General features: G+C 37.5%; 2 protein-coding genes across 2 annotated transcripts in view; both read right to left on the bottom strand.

The window, feature by feature from the left end:
• The window catches only part of LOC129773710 (uncharacterized), a 68,329-nt gene that overhangs the window by 13,215 nt on the left and 40,561 nt on the right, over positions 1-14,553 (bottom strand). Inside the window, exons 3-4 of the mRNA XM_055777353.1 lie at positions 5,238-5,299; positions 3,019-3,160 (exon numbers count right to left, since the gene is read on the bottom strand). Coding sequence (XP_055633328.1) covers positions 3,019-3,160; positions 5,238-5,299 — 204 coding nt within the window. The remainder of the gene's footprint in view (positions 1-3,018; positions 3,161-5,237; positions 5,300-14,553) is intronic.
• Positions 10,617-14,553, bottom strand: part of LOC129775271 (peptidylprolyl isomerase domain and WD repeat-containing protein 1) — a 78,930-nt gene continuing 74,993 nt past the window's right edge. Inside the window, exon 10 of the mRNA XM_055779784.1 lies at positions 10,617-10,899. The gene's annotated coding sequence lies outside the window, so the exon portion shown is untranslated. The remainder of the gene's footprint in view (positions 10,900-14,553) is intronic.

Raw genomic sequence — 14,553 nt, forward strand, 5'->3', positions numbered from 1 at the left:
TCGAAAACCCCGATTTCCTTTACTCCTTCCTTGGGTGTTTTTTCGATTTTCAAAAAATCAAACTTTGAGCGCTTTGCGCCACTCTCCCTTAAGTCCGATTGAGCTGATATTTTGCATAGGGTTTTTTTCCGAGGTGGTGAACATTTTGTATAGGGTAACATTTTGAAATTTCAGGGTCGATTTTTTCCCATACATTCATTGGCACCCTAGTGATCGTATTCACGCTCTAGCTGCGCGTAAAATTCTTCTTTAATCCTTTGATCGCCTCCAGATCTGGGTGACGGGTGTATTTCCTGGGAGGCCCCGTAACCCAGATGTGGGAGACACTTTTCTCATTCAATTTGAATAGGATTTTCAAACGGAATTTGATAGAATAGGTACTTAAATGTAAATATGGGATATGTAGAATAATAAAAAAAATTGAAAACATAAAAAATATAGTTTTTATGCTATACTTTTAAACGGTTTTATTTGAGCCATTATAAGTATGTTTGTATGTTTATCTGTAGGGTTGTCCCATATCAATAAAAAATCAACCCCCTTCCTGTTGACCGATTGATCTGAAATTTGGAACACGCCTTTATCTCTGCTGTAGTTATAAAACTGCGTATTCCATGATCTTGAAAATCCAAAATGGCGGACTACTATACTGCCCATGATTGCATAGGAGACGTAATCGACAACACCATTAGTGTTGGGAAAACGCAATTTTGTTGTTTTTTGACCTACAAGCATAACCATGCAAATTTCCGATGAAATGATCTGTCTAGTTGAAGGATATTATCGGAAAAAAGAGAGCCTAGGTGATTTTGCGGATTATAACATATTTTTTCCATTCGGAAAACGCTTGCGTCTATTTATGCGGACAATCAATCGTTTCAATGAACATTTGTCCGCATAGCTAGACGTAATCACCAGGTTGCTCTGTTTGTAGAGTTAGTATTTACAATTCCGATAATAGTCAAAACGTCTCCGTCGGTAGTTTCAGTTATTTTCGGATAAAATCAAAAAGGTTTGGAAGAAATTTTGTGAAATGTTCGGAAAAGATGATCTTGATTTGTTGCGTCTATGATAGTACTGAAGAATGCTCTGGGATATGATAAGAACAACAGGTTCGTGTTTTTTTTTCAATTATTTGAATTTGTAAAGGCAATCTGCAATGTTGGTAATTTAAGCTACATGATTTACCAATATCACGATGAATCGCATAAAGATGGTGGAGTGACTTAAACCAACGGTATGAGTAAATGCTGAGAATGGGTAATAATTCGATGTCGAATCCGAGGAGTTATAATACTAAGAACAAATATTATTTTAATTTTACTACTGATCTGATTGTACACATTGCACACAATACTGACAACCGTTGATTTTCGAACGATGTATGGAAGCTGTATGGAACTACGTCTGTTATGCGGACAAACAGTGATTTTTCGGGAACAATTTTTCAAAATTGCTCAAATGTTTTCGAACAAAAAGTGTTTGTTTGCATGTTGAGCAAACGTATTACATTGTGTAGAATGCGAAACAGCGAAAAAGTCGATTTTGTTCATTTTGTCGTTTACGTCTCCTATAAGATGGAAAAACACAAAAGAAAAAAAAATTGGGCCTATCCTACAGTTTGTGACGATTATTTTCCCACAAAAGTGACATATATGACATATAATTAAATTCGTCGAGCCTGAGCCATTTTGTGGATTATCTACATCATGCATGAAATCGGAGCTCAAAACCTGGGAAATATCAGTGATTGAAGCCAACTGGAGGGTTCTATCAACACCAAGACAATCCAAATTATTCATTACACCTTATAACAGTATAACACGCAACCTACTCAGCTTGAATAAGGCCGATTTGAGTACATTAACCGGTCTATTGATCGGACACTGTCCGAGCAGGTATCTTCTTAAAAAAATCGGAAAACTGGCAGATGATAACTGTCGTTTCTGCAATTTCGAAGCTGAGACTTCGGAACATTTACTGTGTCAATGCAGTACACTAATTCAGCGAAGACTGCGAATTCTTGGAAAGGGCATTCTTATGCCCAACGAGATTTGGTCTGCTGAACCAAAACAGGTAAGGAACTTCATAAAAGAAGTCATACCTTCGTGGGGGGATATGCAAAGTCCTGGTGCGACTATCACTTATTCCCTGAGTGATGGAACGAACTGACACTGCGTACATAGCAAACTGGAGTGCACTACAATAGATCAAACTAATGGTTGCAGTGGTACAATGCTCCTACAGAAGAAGAAGACATATATTCTTGGTATGATATATTCACAGTATCTTCGCAATCGATTGAACAGAATATTCCATATTCTCCAATAAAATTGCAGTTATCCATCGTAATCGAATACAGTATATAGAGCAAGTACGTTCGGTTGAATTTCATTTTTCATTATCATTGGCTGATAAATTATTTCTATAAGTTTTCTAATCAGCAGTCAGTTGATTTCATTCTGATTCAACAGAAAAGTAGTCCTGAATCGAACTCGAATTCATTATTATCGTTGCCCGCTTATTTCTCTAGCGCACCGAGAGTTGAATTTGGGCCCCGCAAGAAACTCGACCGATTCGCTCTGGGCGGCGAAAGTGTTAACGTAATCGGTGCTACCGAGATGGGGACTGTGGACATTGATGATGCTGATGTTGAAGAAGTGGCCTCGTATCCTCAGTCTGCACATTCTTTCGTAGATTGGCCACCAGCCCTTGTACCCAGGCTCAGAAAATCGGGGAGGGTCTGGGCAGCGATCGGTTGATTTCGCATGGAATTGCTCCATAATAATGGCAGCTAATGAAAATGTCGTAAGACCACTGTGTGTTTTGCACATGAAAAACAACCCGCGCGGTTACCAGGAGAACATCTAGTTTGTTCTGGCCTTTTTTTTGCTCGGCTATGGAGGTGCACTATGCTTCGCTGAAGCTTCAGGTTAATTAGCTCAATCAGTGTCATAATAAGAAATATTTTTTTAAAGTAATACATTCCCTAACGAATGAGTTTTATCGTATACATACCTAAAGTTTGTACTGCGTGTGATGCTGGCCGGTTGACGACAGATTGGAGCGTTGTTGTTCTCCAAAGATTCATCCGAATTGTAGAACCCATTGCCAGTTTTTGTCTGTGGAACGTACTCATCCTCCGCGGGATCATAGTTTGCTGTAAGTTCAAAAATTGGATCAATGTTTTGTTTTATTCAATTATAGATTCTGGAATGGAAAAGATAAATTTAAAAGGTACGTCAACACAAGCCGAGTGAAACAAATTTTCCAAGGCCACCAATTGAATCCCACTCAACCGCAAAGTTCACGCCTTCCCCACAGAACAAATAGGTGCCCTCATCATACACATTAACACGCTTTTCCTAAATCGGTTCGAAACACGAACGGGCTGGCAAAATTAATTATCAGTCCAATTATAATGTGATTGAAAATCTCACCTCTCTCCCCCACACCCGTCCTCAGCACATGATCAAATCAAACACAAACATATTTATCTGTTCGCGAAACCCGTGGCCATTCGGGGGTGGGTAGGTACCGTAAATAACTACAGCAAAAGGGCGCCACAGCGAAAACTGCACCAGCAAATTCCATCATATACACTCCAACAATTATGTAGCCTAAATTAAATGAAAAATAGTGCCTGTTTGTTATGAATTATGAAGCGATGCAGGTTCAACTCGGGTTGCATTCACATTGGGGTTAGTTCAATGGTTCGATATAAATTCGCTTTAATTCGTCACATTTTTGTTTTCTATTAGTTTTTCCAAGAATAATCGCTCACAAGCGAATTAGAAAACATGTTTCTTGACTTTTTTCATAGTGAACTTCTCGTGACATCGTTAGACTCTTCCGCTCCCGTTGAATAAAAACTATTTGTTTGGTTATAGTTTTAGGTATCGCGTGCTGTACCCCTTTTCATGCCGACCAAATCACGCAACTGTGAGCAACTATTCTACTGGACTGACAAACACGTTGTTTTTGTTGTTTGGAGACGAACTCTCTCGGATAGCGCTTGTTGTTGTTGCAATGCGGGATTTGAATCTGAAACCAAATTAATTTAAATGCACCATGCACCATCATCGCTATGCATTTCAATGAGGTGTAAATATTTAATTAGCCACATCCACTGGAGTATCTCTGGCAAACAAACATATTTTTTGGATTTTTTTCACGATTTATAAAATTTGAAAACAAAAATCAATACGATAGATACAAGGGGGGAAATAAATAGCATTGCATTGAAAAAAGCAAAGCATGAAGCTTGAGATCGTAGTCTTAATGCTGACTGTGGCATTAAGTGAATCTTCTAAAAGTACAGCCATCATCTTCAGTACAGTCATTTATTCATAAAATCGGAGGTGCTCTCCAACCAACTCCATATCAATACTCCGATCACAATATCCAGAGAATACGGCGGAAAAAAATCTACATATCAACATATCAACGTTTCAAGCATGTCCGTTTCCGCATTATTTGGTCGAGCATTGTTATACCGTGCAATCACCATTCCATCATGTCCCTCGCAACATTGCCTTCTTCCCCAACTATTGCCGAAAATTGGAAATTCCCACAAATGATGAACTTGGCACGAACGCTGGTATTTTTCAAAAGGAAATAATTTTGTAATGCAGGCATAAATCAAACATTGTTCCTGAAGAATAGGGGTGATAGATGCTCAATTTTATTGTGAACAATTTATTTTCCATGTAACCTGTCAGTCGTTCGCGTCTTCCTAGCATGGATGAATGCAACTTCTGTCACAGACCTTAATCAATGAGGAATACTGGATAAAAATCTTCCCTCTCAAGGATTCCATGATTCCACTGAACTAAATTTCTCGGTAAGTGACACAAAATTAAATTGAATCATTTTTTTGTAGCATCCCACAAACGAACCCATCGGAATCACATTGTACATGATGTAGCTTATAGGTCTTCTTGGTGATATTCACCACAAACGATGAAAATGTATGAACGAAAGGCAGCATAAATGCAAATAAAGGTGCGCATGAATTCGATTATGTTCCACATTTTAACTCGATTGTTTCACAATGCGAAGCAGCCTGCTCAATCGACTAGAAAAGAATAACGACAATGTTTAAAAAAAATATCTGACTCCCATGCGGGGTGCACATTTTTGGCAATGTTTGAATTACATCATGTCCAGAGGAATGATGAAAAATAAAACAGGGAGCTGACGTTATATGTTCCAATAGTTATCGAATGATTACTCACCAATCGCTTCATCGTAGCAAAACCGTTCCTCTATGCAATTCCAGTACAAGTCCTCCCAGCAGCTGCAAAGATACAACTTCATTACGATTTTTCGTGCTAGCGAAGAAAAAAAAAGATAAAAGTGTAGAGATAAATGTGTTCAAAATCATTGCAACGATAGCTTGAAAATCATTTTTTACATGATGGTAAAAAATATTTTTGAGCATTCGGAGCAATGAAGGATGTCGTGATGAATTGAAGTAATAACGAATCAATTTCTTTAATTTTTAAAAATAAAAAAAAAATATTTTTTTTTCTCAATGAGAAGCAGTGTTACGCAATTATATTCTTCGTCTAACACATACTAACGGGAGATTTTTTTGCTGTTTGGTTTTTCAGCGCACTGTTTTTGACAGATCACGCGTGGTTCGTGATATGCGTCAAAATTAGAGTTTTGTAGATTTCATTGCCATTTCATTATGGACGAACAAACAAAACGAACAGCACTTCCAAGTAATTAAATTTTATTATCAAACTCAATGCCTTGTTAACAATGTATTAGTTTATTGAAAAATTGTCTTTAGTGACGAAGTACATTTTTGGTTGAACAAATACATTAATAGGCAAAATTGTCGTATTTGGTCCGATGAACAGCTACAAGCAATAGAAGAGCTGCCAATGCATCCCGGAACAGATACTGTTTGATGCGGTTTATGGTCCGGATGAAACATTGGCCCATACTTCTTTTAGGATGAAGATGAGAACAATTTCAATTGTGATCACTATCGTGCAACGATTTTCAACTTTTTATTGTCCAAAATACACTAAATTTGGTTCATTCTTGATATCAACAGATGCAACACAGCACACAAAACAATGTACATATTGCTCAATGAATTTGGCGAGTAAATCATCTCTTGTTTTGGACCAATGAATTATCCGTTTAGATCGTGCGATTTGATGCCGTTGGCCATTTTTTGGGAGTATGCCAAATATTTTGTTTATGCTAATAAACCAGCATCTCTAGAAGATAACATCGCACGTGTTATGAGTGAGATAACAACCGATATGTTCGAAAAGTAACTCAAAATTGGACTTCACGTATGGATCGCATAAAACGTCGTGGCCAACATTTACATGAAATATTTTAAAACAATAAATGGCAATAATTGATTTTTAAACTCCAACAATAAATTTTATATATTTCACAATTTTCCTGCGTTTTTTTCTGTAAATTAAAATCCAAACCGCTCAAAAGCAGGAATCTGAACCTGTGATAATCTTGAGATGCCATATCCGGTTCGTTAGGCGGATGGGATATCATCTCTCAGTCAGATTCCAAAATAATTCATTCAAAACATGATGGATCGAATTTCCATCTGCAAAGCTGTGGCCAAACGAAATGAAATCGACCCATTTCTTAAACGGATGGTTACTGGGAAAGAGAAATGGGTCATATACGACAACTTTGTGCGAAATCGATCGTGGTCAAAGCGTGGTGAAGCAGCTCAAACGGTGGCCAAACCAGGACTAACGGCCAGGTAGATTATGTTGTATATATGGTGAGAGTTGGAAGGAAACATTTATTATGAGTTGCTTCCGTATGGCTAAACACAAAAGATCTGTCAACAACCGGATGAAGCTAGCGATTGTTCAGAAACGGCCAAAATTGGCCAACGGGAGAGGTATTGTGTTACATCAGGACAAATCAGGTCTGTTGTGACTGGCCAGAAACTCCGTGAGCTTGGTTGGGAAGTTTTATTGCATCCACCATGTAGTTCAGATCTGACGCCAAACGATCACCACATTTTTCTCGCCAAACATTGCCGAACTTCCTGAGTGGCAAAAATTTGGGATCAAGGGAAGATTATGAAAATCGTTTACTAATGTATTTCGCCAACAAGGACCAAGACTTCTATGAGAGAGGCATTATGAAGCTACCTCTAAAATGACAGCAAATTATACAACTAAATGGTACATATTTGAAACCGGGTGAGAATTTCAAAAAAACGAGAAATGAATAGCAGATCTAGCTTTTCTAACGAACATCACAAGCCGTCTGAATAATTTGAATTTGGGCCTGCAAGGTGAATCGGATCAAAACTCAATCAGATAAAAAAAAACAAAGCAAAATCATTTTTTTTTTTATCCAAACAGTTTTATTTTATTAGGCTCATTTAGCAATTCCGCCGTAACAGAGCCGAATTCATTCGTGTCAATTTTTTTTATCTTAAGATAACTTTTGTTGTATATTACACTGTTACCATTTTGAGGCGTAAGAGTATCGCTATCTATCGATAAACATTTGTTTTATCTATAACACAGTAGCCGTTTTAGGCGTAAGAGAATTCCTAATTCTATCGATGCACAACACATGTCGACTTTTTCGGCGTTAGAATATTGCTATTGTTCGAATGCTCACAGATGGGCTGTTCACAGCGGTACTTTTGATATGAGGCTTCCTTTGTTGCATTATTAATAGTGACAATTACCGATGCAGCAGACCGAAAATGTGAGCGGTAAGGGACTGAGATTACCCTCACATGATGATTGTTGCGTGGACATAGTAGCTAGAATAACACACAAAGATGGTCAGTTGAGGGGCCCTGAGTTATGAGCTCATGATCGTTCGCTTAGTAGCGGACACGCAACCAATTAGGCTACGAAGACCTCTTTGCAAAATCATGTTGTTCGAAAAACAAATGGGAAAATTGAATGTTGCCCATTTTCTGACACTGAGAATTTCCAAAATATCGTCAACTAAGAAATACGATGAAGCACGCCAGGCGATGAAGGCTGATTTTTCTTGCAAATTTGAGAACTTCGAAGGTCATGAAAGTATTCTCCGAACTTTTTGCCCCTTAAAATGCAGATGGAACTCATTGAAATGCAGTGTGATTCAGAAGTGCGTAACAAATTTTGATAACCATTACCTTACCTTGCATATATTTGCAATGCCGATTTCCTCTGACACCATGATTTAGAAATCTCTGTTAGGGAACACATTTCGGTGGGAACAAAAGTTCCTCCAATATTCATATATTTGCAATGCCGATTTCCCCTGGGCACCTTGGTTTCGATGCCTCTGTTAGGGAAGACATTTGGGAACAAAAGTTCCCTCTACTCTGATGTATTTGCAATACCGATTGTTCCGTATCTTCAATTTCAACCGATCAGAATGAGGTATTTCCGTTTGTGGATTTTTTCGATTGTTTGATAGTTAGTTTCATATATTATATTATTCTATTTATTGTGATGAATTGTTTTGAAGAGCTCGGATCGATTGATGCAAATATTTCGTAAATCCATCAGGAAATAACTGACCAATAATTGTAAGTACATGAGCCGTCGCATGTGTCGTCAATTTAGACCAAACAGAAGTGGGTATTTCAGTTTGGATAGGGGTTGAGATTTTTCAATTGTTCGATATTTAGTTTCATGATATACATTATTTTTTTCAATGTAAAAATTGTTATGGAGTGCCGAAATCGATTCACACAAAAATCATATCAATCCATCATGAAATGACTGCGCAGTAAGCATTTGAAATTTGATTTACAATTTGTACTCCAATATGTTTCCGAAAGACGTAATACTACGTCGAAAAATCCAAACGATGTTAACGGGGATCGAATCAAGGCCGGCTGGAATGCAAGGTTGTTTTACACGACCCCGCTATCCACACAACCACTGGTGCTGTTGCAAAAATGCGTGATAATATTACACCTCGTTATATAATGGAGTGTTTTCTAAGAGTAAAAAGGAGAGCATAAAGTGAATCGATATCATTCTCGGTTTGGGCCGTATATGTGACGGAGTATGCGAAAAACTAATGCGTGCTTATTTGCAATGTGTTCCTTGTTTCATTCGCTCACATCGATCTTATATTGCTATATCATATATATTATCTAAATGCTATACCAGTATTTGAGAGCAGTACATGTTCTGTTATTTCTAGGCTCATTTAATGTAATAAATTGTGATGCCAAAACATGCGCTTCAAATTAATTTTGAATGTACGCACTGGGTATCTATCAGATTAACAAAAGTAGAAGGGTCTGAGCCTAGGGGCATGGACGGAAACTTGACGTAGGACTGTTAGTTATATGTACTCATAACCGTCAAACGGTTTGTAACGAACAATAAAAGAAAATAAGCTTCGGGCAGGAAGTTCAACTGTTTAACTGGAAATGTTTATTGAATATCAGTGTGACACATAACAGGGTGGAATGGTAGATGAAGTATATGTGGATTGATAAACAAACATTCAATTATCTTATTCTTATTATTAGTCTTATTCTAAGGCATCGCCGATCTCAATAAGTCCTCGCATGATACTCGCTGCCATCCTCCTATTATATAACCTTTTTTCGCTATACAAATGCCTATGTTGCCGCAGCCCGGAAGACACTCGCTTAAGATGTTCGTCACCCTGTCATATACAGAAGACATTCGCTAACTGGACTATCTTCAACTGGACTTATCTATAACAGGGCGTACGTTAACAGGGCTGCAAGGCAGTGATGTATCAATAATAGATGTCATCTTCAATTTGTAGTATTGTTTTTGCTGTTTTGCAGTCCAGTTAGCGAGTAAAACTCGATAGTTGTATTGATTTTTCGATCAAATTAACGAACAATCACTGTATGGGTGACACTTTCCTCGTTTCTTTGATGAATTCTTGCATTTTTACATTCGAAAAAGCAATTTTGTGTTGCATACATGGGAACGAAGTTGAAAGAAAGAATGCACAATACATTATTTACCTTCGCATCCGCTCGCAAAACATACCTCTTTTATATGTTGAGTTGCTCACTTGTTATATTATGTCCACTGTTGATGTCTCTGGCGAAAAAAATGCTGGATAAATTTGCCGTCTAATGGTATATATTATAACATATATCGTAAGAACGATTTGTATAATATGCATTCGAAAACTCTTAATGAACGTTACATTTTTCGTAGAGTGACCCCCCCAAATAGAAATCAAAGACGTAGTCCACCGTCAAAATGCCGTTTGAGGCTACGAGTGTTGTTGGCCTCTAATTAAAATAACGACAAATGTTGGCTCAATTGATCGAATATCCATTTGTGACATCGCCTGAACGGTATGAAAAAACGATACACTTATTAGTCCATATTTATTACTTTCAGTTGAAACAAGCGACAATTTCCATGCTTAACCCATAAAAAACTAGTTGAAACATCACACTTATATACATCGTAGTGATGTTTTGATATCACATTTTCCAAACCAAGCATTATATAGAAAATCGAAAAAATAAACAAATCCGCTCTATGAAAATTACGAAAAACTCCAGATGGCATAAAATGTGTAATCAATCAGCGTATGATTTGATATATAGGATAGATTTACCTTTGACAGCACCGGCACATTTCAAATAACGACAAATGATTGTTTAAATTATTAAATACAGGTTGTAAATAATGAAGATCACTGAACTACATCCGGATAGTTTTTCCTGGAGCATCGATCGCATCGAGCATCGAGCACCTTTTTTTTTTAAATTCACAGCCACAAAGATTTCCAGCACTCTTTAATCTAGTGTCATTTCACTAAAAGTCACATGATTTATTATTCTTTGTTCCGTTGAACCGCCGTTCTCATCCTACCACTCTGCCATATTGCACATGCCATTCCTTGCAAACATTTGGGGACCACCTGAAAGTGATAGATTGAAGAAAATAAAGTTATTAACTTCACAACGCATAATGACACAGTCCTAAAACAACGCTTACGAGAACAAAATAATCACATGTTCGGCATTGCTCTCACTGCTGGGATAAAAACACAAATTATCGATGTGCAGTCTGTCTGACGCGATACGAATTCTCGGGTGGTTCCTAAACTCAAACACCTGAATATTTCAATATCTCCATAAGTTTCCGCTCAAGCGCCTCCCTATCGATCAGCAGTATCGGTTAAAATCTCGCTCGATAACAAATAAATACATCAATACACAAGTTGCGATAAGATAACTGACGAGATATAACGCTCCCCGAAGTGAGCAAATGTCAAGTATCGCAACATTGAGGAAACAATTTCCCCATACCTGTTTGGAAAACACAGATTAACTCACTTCCTCCTGTACTTAAACGTGGGAAAACACGCGCGAATGCAGCTTGCATAAACAAAAGAATCGAACCGAGCGGCAAAAGAGCGCTAGTGGAGAAAATATATACGATTCATTTAAACTTGATCTTGATGTAACGGCAGTACCTACATGTTGCGTTCCGATAGACGATCGTATGCCACGATGCTACGTGACCGCCAAATCAAAGCAAATACAACCGCCGTCAGCCGGTCAATTTCTACCGGATTGGCAATAATCGAAACTAGCTAAACAAGCATTTCTGCGGTGCATAGCGGGGGAGGGGTATTATACAACAGTTTGTTTCGCTTTCGCGAAACCGCATATCAATTATATTTTACGTTGTTATTGGAATTCTATTCTGGACGATTTATGTTTCTTACACACCCACTTCATATTGCTAATCAACGGCCTATGAAGTAATATATACGATATTGTTACGTAGAATAAAACCATTTCTCGTAGGGTTTACTGGATTTGTTGTGAAGCTATAGTCAAGAATCGAAAAATCTTGAGAAAAGGGATGGGGTTCAACCAGACACTTCCGGGTGCGAAAGCTCTACACGACGCCACTGTTAAATAATAACTTAATTTTTAACTCTATATTTCCTAGATATTCTCTATGGTTTTTTTATGGCAAAGTTTACAAACATGTTACTGCTTGGGTGGAGTAATCGATTCTTCAAACCATTCGAGCTTGAATATGAGAAAGTGATTAGGGGAAGTGGGGGCATAGTGGTGACCCTTAGGAAAATGCCCACTCCCAGCGTTCACATACTACTTCAATTCCCGTTTCTTGAACAATATTATAGTTCAACTCATTGTTCTTCAAGATAACAAACGGCTTTTAATATGAAAATTCAAAATAGTACACTTTTCATCAAAAAAAAAATCGTGAAATTTTTTCGATTTTTTTTTACTTGGAGGTAAAGTGGTCACCTAGTGGGGGCAAAGTGGTCACTCGTCCATATCAAGCTAAATGGGATAGACTTATGCGTTTTTTTCGTCCAAATTTGTTCAAATCATATTTGATATAGTAGGTACATGTATGAAATTAGCTTGACATATTCACCTAGATTCTCAATTGAAATTTTCTCATGTATACAAAAACGTAATAAGAAACACATAACGTTCCGCATAATGAGGCATGGTTTAGTTGGAGTGGCATATTTATCCAGCATCAAAGCCACAAAAGGATCCTCTCAAAGAGCAGAATGTAATGTGGTACATCTGTTTTAGTACACAGAACATTTTAAGTTGTTGTTCACCTATTGACCACTTTGCCCCCAAACATCAAAGTAATTTCTATGCTAATTAATCGCTGAGATTAAATAAAATATCTGTTCACCTCTCCCAGAATATGTGAACAGTTGTTCAAACTGATGATTTGTCCAATATATCAGATTGAATAAACTAAATTTCACGAGAAATTCCTTAGATACCATATGTAAAGAACTACGACCTAATGGCTATCGAAAGAGCAATTTCTGTTTCTATTTATATTTTGACATGCGACAGCTCTACTGAAGTACAGGGTGACTCAAAAGTCATTAAATTCTTTAAACATAAGGTGACTATCAATATGGCATCTATGGTCAATAGTTTTAGTACCAAACAAGGTGACCACTTTGCCCCCCATGACCAATTTGCCCGCACTACCCCTATAAGAAATTCGCCGCAAAAAGGTGATGATTCTTCCGCAGTTTTCCGTGGATACATTTATTCAAGTTCAGTTCCCTGAATGGTCGACATTCTTGAAAGCCATTATAAATAATAAACCGGTAATATGTGTTCAGACAGATGAAAAACAAATTGTTTTTTCAATACGCAGAGGCAGAAAACTTATATGCAAATAAAGAGAATTTCGGAACCACTAAGTTCATGGATTTGATACAGTGTCGGACAAAACATTAAGACCACTGCTCAAGCAAAAAAAGAAAGTGACAAAATGTTGAGAATAAATAATCCAATCCAGTGCTTCGATCCATTTTTAATAATTTATTAGCATTGTTCGAAGAAATTTATAATAAGGAGTATAAATAAAAGTAGTGTTATACTTTCAAACATAAAAATAAAATTGAAAACGTTTAGAAAGTGTTTACAAAAGTGAATTTTATTAAAGAATATTAAGTTTACATAGCAATGAAATGAAAAAATCAAGCTTATTGATGATTTCTAAAAAATTATCGAACCTTAGATTTAACTCCACTCATCAAATTCTGCACAGTAGTCTTTGTGCGCTTTCTGGACACTGCAGACCAAATCTTCTTGAGCTCTGACATATTTTTAGACACTATACCTTCCTTCTTGAACTTGACCTTGACAATTGCCTAGTAACGTTCAATTGACCGCAGCTGGAGACAGTTAGATGGGTTGAGATCTTTTTCGACGAACATGATGTTGTTTGTAGAGTGCATTTGGCCGATGCCAAATTCGGCCAGAATAGAGGCACGAGGTTCCTATCCATAAGGAGGAAGCAGTCTATTCTCCAAGCATACTTCCACATAAATTTGAGCATTTATAGTCCCTTTTGTGAAAAAAGTTGACGATCGCATGCCACACGTGCAAATGGCTTGCCAAACGAGCACTTTTTGACCGATTTTTTTCCATCGCAACAGTCGTATCCGCTAATGGTACACCCTCTTCAATCGATTCGGTATAAAATTGAGGTCGCGGCAGCGTTCTGGAATCTTCTTTGACGTATGTTTTGTCATCCATGAGAATGCACTGGTTGGGATTGTTCAAAATACGCTCATATAGCTTCCGAGCTCGTGTTTTAGCGCGATATTGCTGCTCCGGTGTTTGATTGGGCACTTTTTGCTTTTTAAAGGTGTTTAGACGATGACGGTGTTAAATCCGCTGAATCATCCCAACACTGGGTTTGAACTTCTTGGCCAATTCACGAATAAATGTTCTTCTGAATGTAATTTACAACTTTTCGGTCCATTTCGGGATTACTTGGCCCGGGTTTTTGTCCACTTCTGCTGAGATCCTCGAAAGAACACTCATTACCGAACTTTGCGACGATTCGTTTAACACTTTCTGGACAAACTTTGTTTTTTTTGCTATATTGTGTTATGTATGTATGTGTATACCCTTTTCGGTGCCCCAATTGTAGAGAATTTTGTTTTTAGTTTCCAAATCAATCCGCAACATTTCGAAAACAATTTTATGACCGCGACTAAATGACTTTTATTTCGATTTTTGACATGTAAACAAAGCGT

This window comes from Toxorhynchites rutilus, chromosome 3, assembly GCF_029784135.1.
Source record: "Toxorhynchites rutilus septentrionalis strain SRP chromosome 3, ASM2978413v1, whole genome shotgun sequence".
Classification (NCBI taxonomy): domain Eukaryota; kingdom Metazoa; phylum Arthropoda; class Insecta; order Diptera; family Culicidae; genus Toxorhynchites; species Toxorhynchites rutilus.